Raw genomic sequence first — 22,405 nt, forward strand, 5'->3', positions numbered from 1 at the left:
TTGTAGAGTCACAGTTAATAGTGGGGCATGTCAGAGCAGAGAGAAGCTTAACCTTACATTTTTTCCATGTAGTCTTATAGGTCTTCTCCTGTTTTTAAAATGATTCCATATTTCACAATCCTTTGCTTTGACCATGAGACTACATTGTGTCTCTAGCTGACTAAGTCATTGCAAATAGACATCAATTCTCAGTTATTATTTAGCAGCTTTCTAATGGACCACTCTCTACTGTGCTCAACAAGTGAACCTAATCTAGATGGTCACTTGCTGTCCACCATTAGCACCATGTAGACATCTGAAAGGTCAGTTTTAAACCCTTGTTGTTGTATGGGTCAGCAGCTTGTGTATTCAGAACAAATACATTTGTCTTTTGGATACCTGAACCTGAGTTTTAAAGAAGCAAGTGCCAGTTGTAAGGCTATTGAACATTTTAGCAGGCATCTTGCAGTAGTTTGTTTTCTTGCAGAATGACAACCCATGGAGAGGCTTTAATGTTGTCATTTGCTGGTGCAGCCCAACAGAGCACACACTACATTACTATTGATCTGGCTTAAGCTCCAAGAAAGGAAAACAATTATGCTTGTCTATACATACATAACCTGCTCAGCAGGTGTTACCTGTGTTGGAGTGAGTAGTTACTGCCTCAGAAGCAGCTCAGCTATGGAGCCTTTCTCTGCTGAAGCTTGAACTTCAAATGAACCATTCAAATACCAGTAGACAAGAGCAGTTTCTATATTTATTTTTGGAATATGCCATAGTTTTTACAAAAATTATAAACAAGGACCAAAGTATAATTTATACTATGCTAACTCCAATGATATTAAACCAATGTAATAGCAGAATTTGGTTTTTTAGCACTCCTTCCCACAATGAACCAGCCCTTTTTTCTGTTCCACTGCATGCATGCCCCCTATTCATAAATAGTGGGCTCAGAATAGTCAGCCAAGCACTACTAATATAATAGAGTGGACTAATATCTCAGAATCGGTGGGTTTGCCAGTCACCCGATCGTTAGGAAACCACCCTTGCTGCAGTTGTACTTCTGAGAAGTAATAAATAAGGCCATTTAGGAAAACAATACTTTGCCCTTCTTTAACAGTGTCAACCCAATGATCTCAAAATGTTTTACAAATATTAACAAATGAAGTTTTGCAGCACTCTTGTGAAATATGCATTAGCAGCCCTATTGTACAGATAAGGAAACTGAGGCACAGAGGGTAAATGACCTCCCCAAGGCGCCACAGACTTCCTGTGAAACATTTGAGAATAATACATCCTTTTCTCTTGCCACAAGACCATGTTTTCCCACTGTAATTCAAACTGTGTAAGCCCCAAGGCAGTCTCAAGCAATGTGCCCATTTTGCACTTTGGGGGCCCAGATCTGCCCGCAGATAAGCATGCGTGACTCCATTTGACTTCAGAGGGAGCTGCTTAGGCATGTCCGATAGCAAAACTGAGCTCCTGGTAGTGCTGAGACATGGCAATGAGAGTTTGCCTAGTTATTCCTGCTTGTGCTTTGCTGTATGTGTTTAAAAGAATAGTTTTTAGGTTGCTGAATTCACTGAATATTATTCCTCTCTACAAAGGGAGGAATTCTAAGTAGTCTTTTTTTTTCTCCACTTTACAGATTCAGAGTCGGGGAACAATGGATAGGAGAGTGCTTACCAGATTGTCCAATGAATTTGGAATTTGGCAAATAGCCTTTTATATTGAATACCCTTCTCCATGTGTTTTATATCCTTTTTTGGGGGGGGGGGCGGGGAGGAGGGTGTCTTGCTTTACACCAAACTAAAACAAGTTTGTACATGTCACACAATCCTTTTCAGGGGGTCTATTATTGTCTTTAGAGGTGGAAACACCAATTGATAATTACTTTAAAATAACATGGAACAAAGCAGCTAGTAGTGAAAAAAAACCATGCCGTTTCTATTGATTATATCCTAAAACTGCTCACCATAACAGAGAACAGATGACTAGCAGGCAGTGTGTGTTACTGACTGGCCTTCTGTAACCTTTAAAAATCAGAAGCTACAGAAAGGCGTGTGGTTGCTTTATTGTGTACGCTGGACCCATATTTCATTCTGAGATTCAGAGGTTTCTCCTGATTAGAGCTTGGGTTTGTACAGTAAAGTTAAACCATCATATATACAGCTTACACTGGAATCTTCTAGAGCGTACTTGTATAGTATTGATTTACTGTATGTGATGACAAACTTATTAGTGTATCATCTCCAGCTTGAGTGGGACAAACTTTCAGTAAAATAATTTTATTCACCCCTTAACATTAGTGTACACTAATTTTTAAAGAACAAGGAATACACAAGTTCTTTTCTTTTTGTGGGGAAGAGAATAGGTGCTGGAACTAGGGGTGCTGCCACACCTCCTGGCTTGAAGTGGTTTCCATTATATACAGGATTTACAGTTTGGTTATATGGCTCTTAGCACCCCCACTATACGAATTGTTCTAGCACCTGTGGGGAGAAGGACAAGGGAAGGCAAAAGTCCCTATTCTGACTTGAACCAGAGGAAAAGACATGTAGTAAGACATCGAACCATTAGTTATCTCCACAGACAGCAACTAGAACACTTATCCATCCATTTGGTGTATTGCTATGTTGGTAATAAATGGCATTTTGCAGCATTTCCTGAATAGTGGAACATGAGGTGGGATGGAGACTGAATGCTTCACAGAGTGAGATGCTGTGTAATCAGCCTGGAGCACTCAGGATTTCACACAACTTTGAACTGATCAATACAGATTTGCTGTAGCTTTCCTTTCAGGCAATGATCAGATCTGTAAATGACTAATTTCTCTTTGATTTACATGGAGGGGTCTCCTCCTGCCCACATGGTGCATGTGGCCCCATGGAGCACCCCACTCCTTTGGGACCCATGGAGGCTATTCTGTTGGTCTGGGGCCCACGCAAGGGAAAGGGGCAGACAATTACACTGCCTTCCCCTTACTCTGGCCCCACAGACCACAGGCAGAAAACAGAACACATATGGGCTAAATTATCTTTCTGATGAAGCCTCAATAAGCCCTGGCAGGTCCTGTGGGCTGCAGGTGATGGGGCTGAGACAGCTCCATTAGACTTACAGTGCTGGGAACTGTGGGGTGCAGTTAAGAGGGGACAGAGTTGGAGCAGAGGCCCACTTTCTGGGGATCACCTCAGTTTGGGGGTTGGCCCCACAGCTCATTCCATGAGGCAACCTCCAGCCCCAGACAGAACAGGAGAAGAACTCCAGGAAGGAATCCTCATTGAGATTTTCTCCCATAGAGACCCATCTCATGGGTTTTACTGCAGGAGATGATCGAGGTCTGAAGAATTTTATGGCAGTCCCTAAAACACATTACCAGGATGGGAAAGCTTATGCCCATCCCCTGGATTTTGAAATTCTAAGCTCCTGTTGGGCATTTTATCTCTGACTACTGGAACATCAATTTGTTGCAGGCTCTGAAAATCCAATAAATCAATAATTACGTTAATAGATGAATTTTTTCTTTAGAAAAAATTAAAACCTGTTAAAGTAAAAAATTCATAGTAAGGGCCCAATTTTGTGGAAGCTTTTGCATGTGAGTTGTCCCATTCGTGTAAATTAGTCAGTTTAACTGCAGGTGAGTAAAGTTACCCACATGTGTGAATATTAGCAAGATTGGGAACTATGGGCAAGATCCTCAGTTGCTGTAAAGCAGTTTAGCTTCTTTGGAGTCACATACACTAATTACTAAGGTGATTAAGAAGAAAGCTAGAAGGAAAAACATTTACCCCAACTCACTCCTCCTTTCTGCTTAAAGTCTAGTTTTACAGTGGTGTAATTGAGAGCTCAGAATCTGACCAGAGGTGCTGAGCTGCGATCCCTATACAGCTTGTCTACATTACCAAATGGACTACTGTGGATACCGGGCACAGCTAAATCTGTGCACAGTATGGCTTGTCATTAGCTATACTACCATCTAAACCACGTTCGGCGGCAGTTCAGCTGCCCCTGACGACATCCATTGTCAGCAACAGGTAACTTTCTAGTGTAACTTTTAGAAACACCAGTTCTGGATTGTGTAGTGATAAACAAGGTGGCCTGGAGCTTGGATATCAACTCAAAATATATTAACAGATTATAACACCACTGTATCAATTAGCATGGTTAGAGCAAGAACTTAGCTACACAATGAGAACTTAATTGTTGTTTAAGTAGCTGTTAGTCACATAACATCATATAGCTTGTGGTTTGAGTGAAGAGTACTTAGTAGAATTATTGTCTATGAGTAAAATCACTTATTAAGCATTCACCATATCCACTGAGCATTGTGTTCCTCCATTATCCTGCTCAAGTAGTGTCTCCTGAGTCCAGACTCATGGCTGGATTCTGGGAATTGGAAACAAAGATCTTGAGGTTACTTGTTTTGTACAAACCAGTTCTATTCAGAGGAGTGGTTTTCACCACTGGGTGAAATGAAAATTGCCACCAACTGTTGCTTTTTTATTTTTTAAACAATGTGCAGTAATTGCAATCCATATGGCACTTTAAAAATACTATAGAAACCAGAGCTACCAGTAATAGGCTGGCAAAACCAGTGGGGTTTTAAAAAATTATTTATTTATTTGGCAATGTGAGTGTGTAAGGGTGTGGACTCACCCCTGCGGTGCCTCCTGCTGGTCATCCTAGGGAATTAGCTCATTTTCCAGCCAGGAATGACCTCTGCAGGCTGGTAATCCGCCTTACCTCACTCTGGCCCCTGTGTCCCTCCCAGGACCCAGTGCCCCTTCACTGGGTTTCTGTCCTCCCTTGCAGAACTCCCTCACTCTCAGGGTCTCCCCATCCCAGGGGAACCCCCACCCACTATCCCTGCTTCATCTCAGTGTTAGGCTACTGTCAGTCTCCATCTAGCCCCCACTCACTGGGGCAGACTGCAGTGTACACGCCTAATCATAGGCAAAGGGGGTTTGGACCTGCTGCCTCTGCCTACCCATGGGCTGCCCCCTGCAACCCAATACCTAATGGGCCTTACCAGGCCTTCAGCCTGGGGCTTTCCTAGGCCAGAGCTCCCAGCTCCTCTGGCCCTTCCCCAGCCCTGCTCCAATCAAGGTTCCTTCCTTAGCATCTTGCAGCCAGGCCCTTCTCCCTCTACAGACAGAGGGAGACTGAGTGGGTTCCTGGCTCACTGCCTTTTATAGGGGCCAGCTGGGCCTGACTGGGGCTTGGCAACAGCTGAGCCTGCTTTCCCCAATCAGCCCAGGCTTTTTGCCCCAGCCACAGCCCTCTGCAGGGCTGTTTTCCACCCCAAAGGGCAGGAGCGGGTAACCACCCCACTACAAAGTGGCACCCGCCCACTTCCCGGAAACCCAATAGATACAAAGTGGCACCCGTCCACTTCCCGGAAACCCAAAAGGTACAAAGTAGCACCCGTCCACTTCCCGGAAACCCAATAGGAACAAAGTGGAATCATTTTTTGTTCTCCTTTTGAATGGCCATTGTGCCATGAAAAGCTGTTTTCAGCTGTTTGCAAGGAATGACTACCTGGGCAAATGCACAGTAGTATGCTCCCCCTCCCTGCACCCAGATGGATTTACCCATTTTTCTCCAGAAATGCTGTATCCACTCTGAAAATAGTCAAATATATGGTTCCATCAGATAAGTTTCTGAGTGCTCATAAACATCATTTTTTCCCTGGGAGCTGGGCACAACGCAAAGAGTGATAGCACTGACTAGACGGTGCTGATAAAACCCCATTCCTTGATGAGCTGCTCTTGCTAGAGAGTGATTTGAATCCTCTACCTTGGGGTACTGAGTTTGCCATAACCTGTCAGGCAAGAGTTAAAATTAAGCTAACAGCTAAGACAAAACCCGCAGATCAAGCAGGAATGCTTTAGAAGCCCAAGGACATTGACAACTGTAAACACTTGATAAACTTCTATGGTCAAATGTCCACCCAGTAACTCAGCTCTCAGAACAGAACAAACCCTCCCTTCACAGCCCTCCAGGTATTTGTAAACACCCCACCCAATCCCATCAGGTATTCACAAATAATTAATGTCATCAACACATGATGCGCATGTTCTGTTCCTGTCACTGTCGTGTTAAATGCGTTCTCTGTCTCTGAAACAATGTTTGTCTCTGTAAGAACAAGATAAATGCAAATGAAGTGATAAAAAAGGTATATAACTGATCACTGTAACCCCACACCTTTGAAGCCGTTTATCAGTCTTCTTGGTACCGTGAATAAACCCCCTTCAGTATTGTCTGTGCTTGCCTGATTCTTGGGGGGAAAGAATCTCTTTGCTTAACAAAATTTTAGGCACAAAATCACAAGTCATGCCACATTTATTTTAAATCACAGATTGTATCAAAATTTCACCTCTGATCTCACCGCCTCCCCCCCAAAAAAACCCCAACAACCACCACCACCACCCTGTCGTCTCCTTTTTCCAGTCTCATTCTTTACTTCATAGCCATCCTTTATCTGGCAGATTCTTCAAAGGCCCCCTGCTTCATTTCTGCTCACAAAGGCATCACTGAGGACTCTTCCCACACTGCAGAGAAACCTGCAGCATCCTTCCTGCCTGCAGAGGAGAGTGGCAGCAGGAAGCCACAGGGACTTTGGGATGAAAGGGAAATTATGGACTTTTTAAGGAACTCCCTGCTCTACATATGTGTTTTCTGATCTGTCATACTAATCTTTACAGCAGTGGTTCTCAAACTTTTTTTTTCGCGGACCACTTGAAAATTGCTGAGGGTCTTGGCCGACCAGTTAATGATCTTTCCAAATGTTGTTTGTACCATTAGCTGACTATTGTAAAGCCCTTTGGATAAAGCACTATATAAAAAAAAACCTTAATAGTAAAAGTTTTTTTGTTCTACAAATAAAAGCACACAACTCATATTTTAATATCAGTAGTCTCTCCCTTGCCGTGGCAGCCACTGGGCTGGGCTGGGAAGAAGGGGTGTGTCTCTCATTCTCTCCCCTGCCGTGGCAGCCCCCGAGCTGGGGTGGGAAGGAAAGGGTTTCTCTCCCCGGCAGCTGCAGCTCTGGAGCTGGAGAAAATCGCCTCTTTCTCTGGCTGCCACAGCCCTGCATGTCCCAAATTCCCCCTACCCCCTCTTCTCACTCCACTTCCCCCCCACCTATCTACTATTTCTTCCACCTATCCCCTATTCCCACCTAAGGCCACCACCTCACCTTACATGTGCATCTTCTCCAGGGTCCAGGCACCTAATTAGTGGAGCCACACCTGCACAGCTCCACTAATTAGGTGGGCAGCCCTTCATTCTCTTGTGTGTGGCTGCCCAGAAGGAATAATCTGCGGACCACCTGAATGGAGCTTGTGAACCACTGGTGGTCCGCGGACCACAAGTTGAGAACCTCTGATTTACCGGGTTGACTATTTTTAAACATGTCTGTCTCTAGGTGTTGGAAAGTGATGGACATACAGAAATACTGTGAAACCAGCAGATGAATTGTCATTTATGATGAATGATCAGTATTAATTCTTCTACAGTGAGATTTTCCTCTCCTCTCTTTCCAGCAAACACACAAGAAAGGGCATCCATTTCCTGGACAAGTTTCTGATCTTCAAATACAATGGTTTAAATCTGGAGTAATTCCATTAATATTGAATTACTCAGAATTTGGACTAATGTAACATGCACCCAGAGCTACCGGAAAAAATTCAAAAGAGCCTCATTTTCAAAAGCAACTTGACATTCCTAAGTCACTTAAGCACTTTCAAAAATTTTACCGAGACTCTGGAATGCAGAGGTGAGGTGAAGTGTGGCAGAGTGGTCAGCCTCAGAGATACCACCTGCATTTCTGCCTGACAGATAAGTAGTCGGTAGGAAACTTAAAAAGGAATTTAAAATAATGATTCTGAGTATCCTTTTCTAGATCAGCTTGGGCTGGACCAGGTTTGGGTGCAAAGTGAGACTGTAACAAAAATAATCTCAGAGTTAACTAGCCATTCCCTTAAAGCAGGTTTATCTGGTGCAAGTTTTAAAAAATGACAATACTTATTCCATCTTATTTCCACCATTTCTTATGTTCCTTTTGCTACCACAAGCAGCTTCTGCCTCTGAAAGTTTTAATTTAAAAACATCTCTCATTCTGGACTTTATTGTTTAAAACCAGCATCGTAATTGCTACTGAGAGCCCTCCATAACATAAGCCATTTACCTGAAATCAGGTCAAGTCATCTTGAAAGCTTTAAAATTCCAGAGTGAGGGTGACTCAAATGTCCTTTCACCCTCTGCAATGTAGTGTTTCTCAGAAAGATTTCCATTGCTGTTTGTCATTAAACATCATGGCCCATTGTGACTTTCCCATCAACCCATCAGCTTCTCTTTCCCCCACTCATGAGGAGCACACTGGAGAAAAAAAAATCAACTGCTGCTACTCTTAGCTTTTCTGCTTTCAAGCTCCAGCTCTGTGGTGGTGGTGTTTTTTTTAAATCAACGAGTAAAAGAAGCAGAAAGCTTCAGTAAGACACATAGCACCAAATTCTGCTCTGATGTGCAGTCTCACTGAGATCAGTTGGATCATGCTGGGTATAAAGCAAGGCAAAATTGGATCCAGGCAGTCCAATGTTAAGTGTAATAGACATGGCATTTTGATTAAAAAACTAGAAAGATATTAAATTAACCTAGCACACATCAAGTGGATTAAAAGATGGCTAACTGAATTGTGAATAGGGAATCATCACTGAATTGGTGTGTTTCTAGTATGGCCCCACAGTGATTGGTTCTTGGCCTTGTGGAATTTAACATTTTTATTAAGGACCTGGAAGAAAACATAAAATCATCACTGATAAAGTTTGCAGATGACACAAAACTTGGGGGAATGGTAAATAATGAAAAGGATATGTCACTGATACAGAGCAATTTGTATTGGTTGGTAAGCTGGGCACTAGCAAATAATGTGTTTTAATATGGCTAAATGTAATTGTATACATCCAGGAACAAAGAATGGAGGCCATACTTACACAATGAGAGACTCTATCCTGGGAAGCAGCAGCTCTGTGGATAATCATAGCTGAACAGGAGCTCCCAGTGTGATGCTGTGGCCAAAAGGGCTAATGCAATCCTTGGATGTATAAACAGGGGAATCTAGTGTAGGAAGAGAGTTTATTTTACCTCTGTATTTGGAACTGGTGCAATTGCTCCTGGAATACTGTGTCCAGTTCTGGGGTCCACAATCCCAGAAGGACGTTGACAAATTGGAGAGGGTGCAGAGAAGAACCACAAGAATGATTAAAGGATTAGAAAACCTGCCTTATAGAGATATACCTAAGGAGCTCAACATATTTAGCTTAACAAAGAGAAGGTTAATGCGTGACTTGATTACCGTCTGTAAATACCTGCTTGGGGAACAAATATTAAATAATGGGCTCTTCAATCTAGCAGAGAGTTATAACATGATCCAATGGCTGGAAGCTAGACAAATTCACACTGGAAATAAGGCACACATTTTTTTTTTTAAACAGTGAGAGTAATTAACCATTGGAACAACTTACCAAGGGTCATGGTGGATTCTCTATCACTAACAATTTTAAAATAAAGTTTGGACTTTTTAAAAAAGATTTGTTCTAGGAATTGTTTTGGGGAAGTTCCATGACCTCTGTTATTCAGGTCAGACTAGATGACCACAATGGTTCCTTCTGGCTCTGGAATCTATGAAGCACATGCTTACATATAAGCAATATTTAAGCTTGGTCCTGAAAAAGGCTGCGTTCATGAATCAGGGCCAGAAAACCAAGTTATAAAATTGATAAATAAATATTCTAGGCTCAGATGATCAAATTCAACCATCCTGAATTCCAGCCCCTGAATCTTCCAACTCTTATTGAGGAAACCCCAGAATGCTGGCTCCAAATCTGACATACTTCAGAAACTGGTGGAACTGGCTGGCAAAATATAAATGCCCCCTTTGAAAAAAAGTGCACCGCTCGCTGACTGAGATTTAAAGAGAACAACAAAGATCCGCCGCCTCACTCTAGGGGCAGCAAAAATCAACCTGTAAGGTCCCTTGACTATCTGCAGAGCAGCCATTAACAAACGCAACTCCATCAACTGGGTGATAGCAGAGAGGACAGACACAAGCAGAGAGGAAAGTTAAATCTGAGCTCCAGCTCCTTGGGACCATTAGGGACCCAAGGGAGGAAAAAAACAAAAAAAAACCCCAAACCCTTGCATTTGGCAAAAGAAAAAAAAAAGAAAAAAATTGGTGGGGAAAGGAATTTTATTTCCAAGTTTCTAGAAGGATCTTACAAAACATGGAGAGTTAAAGAAAAACATATAATGGATAGGGTCCTTTCAAGCATTTCTTCACATTATTCTAACGGTGATGGGAAATACCATTTAACTGTATATGAATTTTTCCGGTAATCCCAGTCACTGTCAACTGATGACAAGAATCTTTCTATACAGAATTTCCCCTGGATTGTGCAGTTCTGAGTTTGTTATTTCACCTTGAAAGAAAAAGAATTGATCAGAAACATAACCAACACCCCCCTCATTTTTTTTTAAAAGTGCTGTAATCCCCTGCTGTTTCAGTCCGAGCTCTTCAGCCCCAACCAGCATCACCTTTCTTTTCCAGCTCGGGGCCCCCCCACAGCTATGCCAGTATACCTCTATTCAGACCGAGCAACCCTCCTGCTATTTGAGTTCTGAAGATCCCTGGGGAAGAGGTTGCCAATGCTAACAGTGTTGTTTTGTGGGTGTGATGTAGCTAAATGCCCACTGGGGATTAGAATGAGATCAGCACATTCGTTTTCATTCTCATCAGGTTTTTCCACCCAGATCTTCAAAGCTCAAAGGCTAGTGCATTTGTTCGCGGAGGCCCTCCCTCCATATGTGTACAAAGAAACAGCTCTGAATTGGAAAAAAATCCTCAGGAAATAAACACAGAGAAAGCCACAACAAAGAAATGGAAATGGGGCGGTTCCATTGTCTGCAAGTTGTCCCTCACTGTGAACTACTGTGGCAGATTTTAGACACCACCCAAAATAAACCAACCAAAAAGACAAAAACCAAAAAAACCCCAGGAGCACAGTTTTACAAACACTTAATTTCCAGCTTAAGTGAAATCAACAAATTTTAAAATTCATACAGGTGCCATAATCATTAGAGTAACAAAAATTAGCTATTTCCCATTGTCTTTAGAACAACACAAATTCAAGCCTCGGAGGCAGAGGGCTAAAGCCAAGTGTCTCTTGCAGGCGCATGCTGTCCCGCTCCAGAGATGTTGGAGGCCTCCTTCACGTCCCATTCCTATCAGAGATCACCCCTCAAGGGCCGAATGTCTCTCGCTGTCTCCAGTCATCTGGTATCCCGACTCTGGCAAAGTGTTGGTCACTGAAGCCAGATGGTGGAGTGGAAAAGCTGAGCTCCATTCCTGGCTTCTTCCCCAGGAAACCCAGGCTTCTCCTATTGCACAGCTCAAAAGCATGGAAGAAGGGTATTGGCCATGCATTGCCTTCCTCCTTCCTAGCTACACTTAACACATGAAACAGGCAACCACAAACTCCCCGGCCATCTGTGTGAAAAAAGGTATATACTCAGCACGCATTCAATACAGTACCGCAAGAAGCTATCATTTCCTTTTAAAAAAACCAAAGAAACATCCAAAATCAACCCCATCCCCCTTTTATCACAGTCCGAGTGAGGCAACCAATTCCAAAAACACAACAGAAAACCAACTAAATGCTCTGGGTTGTTTCTCCCAAGAAACACGATTGGTCTGAAAGTCAGCAGAGACTAACAGCAGAATGGCTGGTATGGAACGAAGGGGAACAGACAGAGGGAGGAGTGAGACCATCAGTCTGGCAGCTCTGCGGCTGGGTACTGGAAGAGGGAGAGCAATGAGCATCATGGAATGCTAAACTGTATTATACAGTTCAGCCACTAGGTGGCGCTATGTGTAAAATACCTTATTTAAATGAACCTCAGTCATACCTGGCCGAGCATTAAAGGATCTTCTGATGAACACATCTGGTATGTATAAGCAAACTCTGTAGCCAGTCCATATCTGGTACAGAAGAACATGACGTGGTGACAGGAGTAAAATAAGAATAGAAACATAAAGAAAACAGCAACAAAGGTTTCAAATACACCTCTACCCCGATATAACACTGTCCTCGGGAGCCAAAAAATCTTACCGCGTTATAGGTGAAACCGCGTTATATCGAACTTGCTTTGATCCACCAGAGTGCACAGCCCCCCCTCCGAGCACTGCTTTACCGCGTTATATTCGAATTCATGTTATATCGGCTTGTGTTATATCGGGGTAGAGGTGTAGAAGGAACAAAGCAAAAAAGGTTGCAGGATCTCAATGCCCCAGAGAACTTCAGCTTTGACAAACCTTCACAATGGACAGACTGAAAACCATATTTTGCAAGTTTCACATTGCGACCAAGCTCAACAAGGAAACTGATGATATATAGCAGGGGTAAGGCAACCTATGGCACGAGTGCCGAAGGCAACACGTGAGTTGATTTTCAGTGGCAATCACACTGCCCGGGTCCTGGCCACTGGTCCGGGGGGCTCTGCATTTTAATTTAATTTTAAATGGAGCTTCTTAAACATTTTAAAAAACTTATTTACTTTACATACAACAATAGTTTAGTAATATATTATAGACTTATAGAAAGAGCCCTTCTAAAAACATTCAACTGTATTACTGGCACACGAAACCTTAAATTAGAGTGAATAAATGAAGACTCAGCACACCACTTCGGAAAGGTTGCTGACCGCTGATATATAGGTATCTTCTTTAATTTATGCTATGGGGAAACAAGCAGAACATATCTTTAAATCCTTGACTTTACTGAAGACAAAGATGACCATGAAAGGATTCTGGGTATGTTTGACGCATACTTTATACTTCAGAGAAATGTGGTTTATGAAAGAGCACTGTTTTCACCAGAGAATTCAAGAACCAGGGGAAAGTGTTGAATGCTTTATAAGAGCTATGCATACAATGGCTGAAAACTGATCTGGAAATGCAAAACATGAAAATATCAGAGAGAGGCTAGCTACTGGGTTAACAGATTAAAAACCTTTCACAGCAGCTACAATTGAAGAACGATTTAACCCTAGCCACAGCTATACAGAGAGCAAAGCATTCTGAGCTGGTGAGACAGCAAAACCCAAATCAACTTGAAAAACCTACTGGTTTAGAAACCGTAAAAAGACACTTGAGTGTTAAAAGTTATCATCACAAAGCCCTTGAGGCAAGGAGAAAGAACTTCCAGGCTAAGAGGGACAAATTCCAGCCTACATGCACACAGGGCACTTGCTGGAGGATTCTCTGCAGCTTGAGGTCTTCAAACTACAATTTGAGGACTTCAATAACTCAGACATAGGTTAGGGGTTTGCTACAGGAGTGGATGGGTGAGATTCTGTGGCCTGGATTGTGCAGGAGGTCAGACTAGATGATCATAATGGTCCCTTCTGACCTTAAAGTCTATGAGTCTATTAGTCTAAAGTCATATCCCAAGAGATGATGCATATCCAGCCAGAGGCACATGGTGTAATAAATGCAGGAAATATGGACATTTTCCAGCTATTTGCTGCACCAAAGCAGTCAGGGAGGTGAGTCATATTACAGACAATCAAGCGCCATTGTTTCTGGGATCTACCACTTGTGATGACACAGAACCTGCCTGGAGAGTGAAACTGAATATTCATAGCAAGACTAATGACTTTAAAATTGATGCAGGAGCTGATGTCACAGTCATGTCAGAAGAGACACTCAAATCACCTTCCACACCTCCCAGAGCTCACCTGACACAGCTCTGACTAGCCCTGGTTGTATTCTGAACTGCATCGGCCAGTTCACCATAGAAACAACTTAAACATTTTGCATTCAGAGTGCACGGGATCAAAGATGAACAACCTTCTCAGCTGCAGCATGGCAGCCATGATAGGCCTAATGAGAAAGGTGGAAGAACTCAGTGGAGGATTTGATGATATTGAACTTTTGAGAGGCGATCCGGTACAAATCAACTTAAGAAACAATGCTGAACCATACAATGTACAAACATCTCTACCAGACAGATCTGGTAAGAGACTAGCTGCAGATTTATGTGAATTCAGAGGACATCATTACCTGGTCATTGGGGACTATTTTTCCAGATATATAGAAATAATGTACTTGAAAAACATAACATGTTGCAGTGTGATGGAGGAACTGAAATGCACTTTTGCACACTTCGGTATTTCAGGACAACTAGTGATGAACAATGGACCACAATTCACTGCAGCAGAATTTATGTCATTCCAAACGAAATAATGATTTTGATCATATTACTAGCATCCCATTTTACCCACAAGCAAATGGAGAGATGAGAACGCTCTACAGACAGACAGGAAAGTCCTGCAGCAGGAAGATTCATTCATTGCTTGTCTGAGTTACAAATCAGCAACAGCGGCAGCTACTGGATACAGTCCAGCACAACTCCTGATGGGAAGACAACTCACACCTTCTGTTCCAGCTTTGGAAAAGAACATATTTCCAAAATAGCCACACATGAAGAGAGTAGCCAAATTGGATAAAAAGGCTGAAAGAGCTTATGAACATTTTTAGAACAAACGCCATTCAGAGAACCACCAGGTCTAGAACCTGGTGACTGTTCACGTCAAACTGGATGGAGAAAAAGGATGAGCAACTCCAGCTGTCGTAAAGAAAAAGAATTCAGCACCCAGATCACGTGTGACCAAGACCGACAGTGGAGTGTTCAACCCAAACCATTGACATCTACTGTTTGTTCCTCAGAAAGAACAATCAACAGAGCAAACTCTGCACATGGCAGAGGCAGAATGACTCCTCGAAGAATCCAACTAACAGCCAGCCAGATGGCCAAGTGTTCCATGTTCGGGTTGTCTAATTAGAACAGTATGAATCAGAGCCACTTAATAGACTGATATGTACTGAACTTCAAAGACAATGTGATAGTTTAAATATTGTAAGGTAGGAATGTAGAACTTAATGGGGGTGAAGTCATGGGAACGATAAACTGTTACGCTGCTCAGCCTCCACATGGCAGTGTGTGTAAAATACCTGATTTAAACGCATGTCAACCATCTCTGGCAGAGCATTAAAGGAATGTATAATGAACACATCTGCTGTGTGTAAGCAAGCTCTGTAGCCAGGCCATATCTGGCCCAGGAGCATTTTGTAGACTCAGGGGCCTTTCATTCCTTACTCTGAGCTTCTTGTCAGAAATCTGCAATCAGAACGGCACCGATCAGGCTGCTTGGTGGCTCAAGTCTCAGCGTAGCCTCTTGTTGGCACATGGGACGAAGTGGGTCAGTTCACCTTCCAGTTCTCTAAGTCATTCGGGCATGGTGGACGTGGCTCTGTTTGAGTCCACAGGAGAGGAGAAGTGGGGGTGGGGATGGGCAAGGGATTCCATCTCTGACACGCTATGGAATAAATATAATTGCACTGTGACACGATGAGAAGGCGCAGGAAAAATGACAGGGTGGGAATGAAGGCTGTGTGGAAAACCATTCCCTTGCAGCCCCCCCGCCCCCCGATCAGACACAGCGCTAGAAGAGAAGGGAGTGCTCATGCCTTTGTATCTGGCGGGGGGATGGGAAAGGAGGCCTCTGATCTGATCCCAGGGGAGTTAGTGCGATATCACGCTCCAGTCCCCGTGGCCATGCTCTGCTAACTGAGGGAGGGATGGAGAAAGCGTCTGTGCTGCAGTGACCCAGGGAGGCGTGATGGAGCTAGCTCAGACACAGATGCTTGGGGAGGGGTGGGGAGCCCTCCCACCTGGATACACGGATGGGGGGAAAGGTTGGGTTTAGAGATCGCTCACCTGGAAGGAAGTTCTCTCTGGCCACCAGCCTGTCTCCTATGTGGCCTCAGGGGAGCCAGTCCAGAGAGCCACATAATGGCCCTAAATGCCCGAGGCTGTTAGTACCGCAGGGTCGCAGGTGCCTTGGCTCCTGTGGAGGTCTCTGAAAGGCCCTAACTGGGCGATGCTCTGCCCTCCCCCTGCGGCCTAGAGACTGCTTTCCCCCGAACTCCCACGGGTGCCGCGGAGCAGACGGGGCGGCTTTGTGCCTCCCAGGGCATGCGAGAGGGAGATGCTGCTGGCCCCGTGTTTGATTTCCTGGTTCCACCCCAGACCCCTTTTGGCTCTTCTTCCCTGTCCCAGCCGCAGTGATTCTGCTGTTGTGCTTTGCTGACCTTGTGTATTTGGTGTGGAGATAGTGTGCCTGGTGCTCTCAGTTCCTCCCCCTCCCCCCCCAGCTCCCCCCATTAGTCTTGCTGTTCGTTCATCTCCATGTCAGACACCAGAATGTTCTTCTCGGCAGATTCGCTGGGGTTGGAGGTGGTGCGGCTGTAGCGGGCGCTCTCAAAGGCGCCTCGCTCGGAGCTCCGCCGGCGCTTGTACAGGTAGACGGCGAGGGCGATCAAGGCGCACAGCGCTAGTGCTGAGAGGACGACCACGGCGATGGCGGTCGTGTTGTCGGGCAGAGCTGAGGGAGAGGGGAAAAAGCACGTGAAACCCACCGCACTAGGCCCAATCCCGGTCACCGTCTCCACCGAACTGAAGGGAGGCTGAAGCACAGCAAGCGGAATGGGTCAGTGGCAGAGCAGGGCATAGGACCCAGGTGTCCTGTGCTTCAGCCCCTGCACTTTCCCAGACACACGAGTTAGGGGTAGGGCAGGTCACTGCAACATAGACAGCTCCCGCGGCTCAGAGGCTGGCAGCGAGGCCCCCGAAGCCGAGCTGGTTCCCAGGACGCCTGGGGGGGTGTCCTTTTCCATGGTTGTAGTACTTGGCTCACCAAGGGGGTGTCTATCCTGCCTGGTCCCACTCAGCGCCCCATACTCCTCACTGCCAACCCGCAGCGCATGGACGCCCTGGATCCCGGCCGCTGATGCTGTCTGGGGGGCGGGGGGAGGGGGGGTGATCGGAGCAAGGGAGCGGTGTGTTCACACAGTCTCCAGCCACAGAAATCAAGTGTGGCCCCTGCCCTGGGGAATTCACAGGGGAAGCTCTTAATCCAAAGGCGACCCTGGCCAGCCTGCCAAGATACGGGCGCAGCGGCAGATGGCAAACACGGCCACTCCTGCTGGTGATAATAGGAACCAGGCTGCCAGGCCCTGGTACTCCCTGTCTCCCGTACGACCCCTGGAGCTGGGGCTGGACAGGAACAAGGCCTTGTGCCCGTGTTGATCTGTGACGCTGCTGTGCCACTCACCTGAGCGGGAGAAGCTGCTCTCCTCAGCTGCAAGGGGAATGAAGAGAGAGAGAGATCAGTAGCCTGCCAGAGTGTCCTTCCTTCCAGACCCACTACTGCCAGTGGGGGAATGGTGTGTTCCTCCCCTCACGCCCAGCCCTGCCTGCTACAGCTGGGGCAAATGGCTGCTGCAATACAGAACACGTGCCCAGTCTACGCATTGCCTCAGCTCTCTTCCCAGACTGGCACTCGACCTGACCCCCCGAGCCTGCCCCGCACCCGCCGAGTCCCCGGCGCTGCCCCCCAAGCCTGCCCCGCACCCGCCGAGTCCCTGGCACCTGCCAAGCCTGCCCTGCACTGGCTGAGTCACTGGCGCCCCTGAGCCTGCCCCACACCAGCCGAGTCCCTGGTGGTCCCCGTCCCCCACGATTACCTGGCACTCCTTGGGCATGTTTGTACCTGCCAAGTCCCTGCTACTTGTTTTTACCAAGTCCCAAATACTGGTACTGCCCCAAACACATCCCGTGCCCTGCCACAGGGACATGGATCAACAGCCCCAGACTGCAGGGTGCAGAAACACTGACTAGCTCGGTCCTGCCTCGGTCTCCCATTAGCTTCTCCACAACGTCCCCACCAGGCGGCAGACTGGCCCTCCCAGAGAGGCGTTGGCCTATGGGTGACAATCCTGCAGGGAGGGAGGTGCTTTCACCTGGGCATGAGCAGACTCCCCACGCTGCTATTCCAACCCTGGGCTCCCCACCCAGCTCCCCTGACACCCCTCAATCCTACTCCACAGCCCCCGGCTATTCCAACCCTGGGCTCCCCACCCAGCTCCGCCCACACCCCTCAATCCTACTCCGCAGCCCCCGGCTAGTCCAACCCTGGGCTCCCCACCCAGCTCCGCCCACACCCCTCAATCCTACTCCACAGCCCCCGGCTATTCCAACCCTGGGCTCCCCACCCAGCTCCGCCCACACCCCTCAATCCTTCTCCGCAGCCCCCGGCTAGTCCAACCCTGGGCTCCCCACCCAGCTCCGCCCACACCCCTCAATCCTACTCCGCAGCCCCCGGCTAGTCCAACCCTGGGCTCCCCACCCAGCTCCGCCCACACCCCTCAATCCTACTCCGCAGCCCCCTGCTAGTCCAACCCTGGGCTCCCCACCCAGCTCCGCCCACACCCCTCAATCCTATTCCACAGCCCCCGGCTAGTCCAACCCTGGGCTCCCCGCCCAGCTCCGCCCACACCCCTCAATCCTACTCTGCAGCCCCCGGCTAGTCCAACCCTGGGCTCCCCTCCCAGCTCCGCCCACACCCCTCAATCCTACTCCGCAGCCCCCGGCTAGTCCAACCCTGGGCTCCCCACCCAGCTCCGCCCACACCCCTCAATCCTACTCCGCAGCCCCCGGCTAGTCCAACCCTGGGCTCCCCACCCAGCTCCGCCCACACCCCTCAATCCTACTCCGCAGCCCCCGGCAAGTCCAACCCTGGGCTCCCCACCCAGCTCCCCCGACACCCCTCAATCCTACTCCGCAGCCCCCGGCTAGTCCAACCCTGGGCTCCCCACCCAGCTCCCCCGACACCCCTCAATCCTACTCCGCAGCCCCCGGCTAGTCCAACCCTGGGCTCCCCACCCAGCTCCGCCCACACCCCTCAATCCTTCTCCGCAGCCCCCGGCTAGTCCAACCCTGGGCTCCCCACCCAGCTCCGCCCACACCCCTCAATCCTACTCCACAGCCCCCGGCTAGTCCAACCCTGGGCTCCCCTCCCAGCTCCGCCCACACCCCTCAATCCTACTCCACAGCCCCCGGCTATTCCAACCCTGGGCTCCCCGCCCAGCTCCCCCCACACCCCTCAATCCTACTCCGCAGCCCCTGGCAAGTCCAACCCTGGGCTCCCCACCCAGCTCCGCCCACACCCCTCAATCCTTCTCCGCAGCCCCCGGCTAGTCCAACCCTGGGCTCCCCACCCAGCTCCCCCGACACCCCTCAATCCTACTCCACAGCCCCCGGCTAATCCAACCCTGGGCTCCCCACCCAGCTCCGCCCACACCCCTCAATCCTTCTCCGCAGCCCCCGGCTAGTCCAACCCTGGGCTCCCCACCCAGCTCCGCCCACACCCCTCAATCCTACTCCACAGCCCCCGGCTATTCCAACCCTGGGCTCCCCGCCCAGCTCCACCCACACCCCTCAATCCCACTCCACAGCCCCCGGCTAGTCCAACCCTGGGCTCCCCGCCCAGCTCCGCCCACACCCCTCAATCCTACTCCGCAGCCCCCGGCAAGTCCAACCCTGGGCTCCCCACCCAGCTCCCCCGACACCCCTCAATCCTACTCCACAGCCCCCGGCTATTCCAACCCGGGGCTCCCAGCCCAGCTCCCCCGACACCCCTCAATCCTACTCCGCAGCCCCCGGCTAGTCCAACCCTGGGCTCCCCACCCAGCTCCGCCCACACCCCTCAATCCTACTCCACAGCCCCCGGCTAGTCCAACCCTGGGCTCCCCGCCCAGCTCCGCCCACACCCCTCAATCCTACTCCGCAGCCCCCGGCTAGTCCAACCCTGGGCTCCCCACCCAGCTCCGCCCACACCCCTCAATCCCACTCCGCAGCCCCCGGCTAGTCCAACCCTGGGCTCCCCGCCCAGCTCCGCCCACACCCCTCAATCCTACTCCGCAGCCCCCGGCTAGTCCAACCCTGGGCTCCCCGCCCAGCTCCGCCCACACCCCTCAATCCTACTCCGCAGCCCCCGGCTAGTCCAACCCTGGGCTCCCCACCCAGCTCCCCCGACACCCCTCAATCCTACTCCACAGCCCCCGGCTAGTCCAACCCTGGGCTCCCCGCCCAGCTCTGCTGATGCACCTCCGTCCTGATCTGCTACTCCCCACCCACAGCTCTGCTATTAAATTCAATCTGACCTGCCGCAGCTCTTACCATGTCAATCCTGCACTTCTCCAGAACAAAGGCTGGGAACTGCACTGAGCTGCACTCTGGGTGCTGAGGACGAGGTGCTCTGAAGTACCTTGCCCCGCCCAAACTCCTCTAACCAGGGATCTGAGACCAGGTCCCCAGAGGCAGAAAATCAATCCCTGACACCTCGACAGCCCCTGAGCCCCAGAGCGATTTACTCTGCACCGGAGGGAGGTTCTTTTGTTCTCAAACTCTTTTGCAGTTTGCAGCGAAAGCCACCAAGCCAAGTCAACCAGCTCCCTGGGCCCTCTTACCTCGGGGGATCTTACAAATGACCCCCATGGTGACATTAGAGCAGGAGCCCAGGTGCCACACCCCGTTACTGCTCTGGATCCAGTAGCAGCTGTTCTGGCTGAGCATGCTGGGCCCAGTGTCGTGCTGGCCCCAGTTGGAGTAGTTCATGGCTGTGTTGTCGTGCCAAACCAAGGTGCCTCCTAGGAGAAGGGAAGAGACCATTACACAGGGCTGCAAGGGGAGCCGGAACCTTGCCCAGCTGAGAGCAGCGAGGCTAGTGCCTCGGCAGGACACCTATCTAGTGTCACACGGGAGCACGCAGCTGCTGCCCTCAGGTGACGGAGCAGACTGTCGATGCTACAGTTCCCAGCATCCAGTGCTCTATTCTGATCTGAGCAGCAGCCGGCAGAGTCTATAGGCTCCAGCAGGATGAGCTGAGTGGCCTGGCCACATTGAAGGCAGGGACTGGGCATCTCCCAAGACATGGGTGGCTTTAAGCTGCATTGCAGAGCAACATGGGCTGCCCTCTGACCAGTCCTGGAAAACTGTGCTGAAACCCAGCACCATGTCCAGCGTGGCCTGGAGGTCCCCTTAGATCAACCCTGGAGGTGATCCAGGCAGGTCGAAGACACTGTCCCAGGCCAAGCTCTCTCTTGGGAGACCGGACTGGGCTGCAAACGTCCAGCCACTCCTTTGTCTCGCTTCCCCGAGACTGACACAACAAACCCTTGTACCCCAAAGTGCCTAGAGCTAGGCAGGCCATTGCATGCACAAGACACATCTTCCCCCAGAGAAATGGGTAACAGCGCCCACAAGAGAGTGCCTGGCTTCCACATGCCTGGGCTCTTTGATACGTGCAATCCCTAAGCGCTCACTGGCCGCAGTGCATCGCTGGTGACAGTAACACTGAGCCCAGGTCTGGCAATTCCCCTTTGTAGATCTCCAAGCACCTCAGCACAGGAGGGACAGTGCCATTATCCCCATTTGTGCAGACAGGAAAACTGAGGCAAATAATGGAAGAGCTGGAACAACCCCGAGCTCTCCCGACTCCCAGTCCAGTGCTCCACCCATGGGGCCATGCTGCCTCCTGACACCAGCGATCTGCAGTGAAGTCAGAAGCGCTGCTCCAACCTCTCCAGTTTCTAAAAACGCTGGAGCCAGACAAATCGCTCCCCTTGCAACGTGATTCTTTTACCTTTGGGGTTAAACGTCATCCCCAACCAGGCGCCCTTGGACTGACTCTCATAGGCTTGGAGATGTTCCCAAACGAACACGTTCTCCATCTCATCCTGGATGGACAGCACCGTGCCGCCAGCTGCGGAGGAAAAGGCACATGAGCCAGGAACGTTACGGGGCTGGCTGCTCAGAGGAAGGGAGGCGCAGCCTGCGGGTGCTGGATCTTGCTCCCAGCGGTGCACCTGCTCGCTTTGCTGAGACCTAACAGGAAGGGGCCTTTAAGTAGCTCCACCGCCCAGCAATGGTTCCACAGACAATCAGCGCGAGCGTGCAGAGCCTCAGCTGGTGCAAAATGCCCGACACGTTCCACGGAGGTCATCAGAGCTCTGACAACGGGTAGTGATCAATGGTTCCATGTCTAGTTGGCAGCCGGTATCAAGTGGGGTGCCCCAAGGGTCAGTGCTGGGGCCGGTTTTATTCAATATCTTCATTAACGATCTGGAGGATGGTGTGGACTGCACCCTTAGCAAGTTTGCAGATGACACTAAACTGGGAGGAGTGGTTGATACGCTGGAGGGTAGGGATAGGATACAGAGGGGCCTAGAGAAATTAGAGGATTGGGCCAAAAGAAATATGATGAGGTTCAACAAGGACAAGTGCAGAGTCCTGCACTTAGGACAGAAGAATCCCATGCACTGCTACAGACTAGGGACCGAATGGCTGGGCAGCAGTTCTGCAGAAAAGGACCTAGGGGTTACGGTGGACGAAAAGCTGAATATGAGTCAACAGTGTGCCCTTGTTGCCAAGAAGGCTAATGGCATTTTGGGTTGTATAAGTAGGGG

At 48.8% G+C, this 22,405-nt stretch overlaps 2 protein-coding genes across 4 annotated transcripts in view; one reads left to right on the top strand and one right to left on the bottom strand.

Moving 5' to 3' along the window:
- Positions 1–2,292, top strand: part of MARCHF10 (membrane associated ring-CH-type finger 10) — a 65,688-nt gene extending 63,396 nt beyond the window's left edge. The window contains exon 11 of the mRNA XM_044999915.1: positions 1,628–2,292. Within this exon, the coding sequence (XP_044855850.1) occupies positions 1,628–1,653 (26 nt within the window). The 3' untranslated portion in view covers positions 1,654–2,292. The remainder of the gene's footprint in view (positions 1–1,627) is intronic.
- Positions 2,293–12,654: 10,362 nt separating this feature from the next.
- Positions 12,655–22,405, bottom strand: part of MRC2 (mannose receptor C type 2) — a 103,232-nt gene continuing 93,481 nt past the window's right edge. For all 3 annotated transcript variants that reach the window (XM_044999737.1, XM_044999736.1, XM_044999738.1), the window contains exons 27-30: positions 21,583–21,702; positions 20,408–20,587; positions 17,212–17,238; positions 12,655–16,482 (exon numbers count right to left, since the gene is read on the bottom strand). In XM_044999737.1, coding sequence (XP_044855672.1) covers positions 16,262–16,482; positions 17,212–17,238; positions 20,408–20,587; positions 21,583–21,702 — 548 coding nt within the window. In that variant the 3' untranslated portion in view covers positions 12,655–16,261. The remainder of the gene's footprint in view (positions 16,483–17,211; positions 17,239–20,407; positions 20,588–21,582; positions 21,703–22,405) is intronic.

Source organism: Mauremys mutica, chromosome 25 (assembly GCF_020497125.1).
Source record: "Mauremys mutica isolate MM-2020 ecotype Southern chromosome 25, ASM2049712v1, whole genome shotgun sequence".
NCBI lineage: Eukaryota > Metazoa > Chordata > Testudines > Geoemydidae > Mauremys > Mauremys mutica.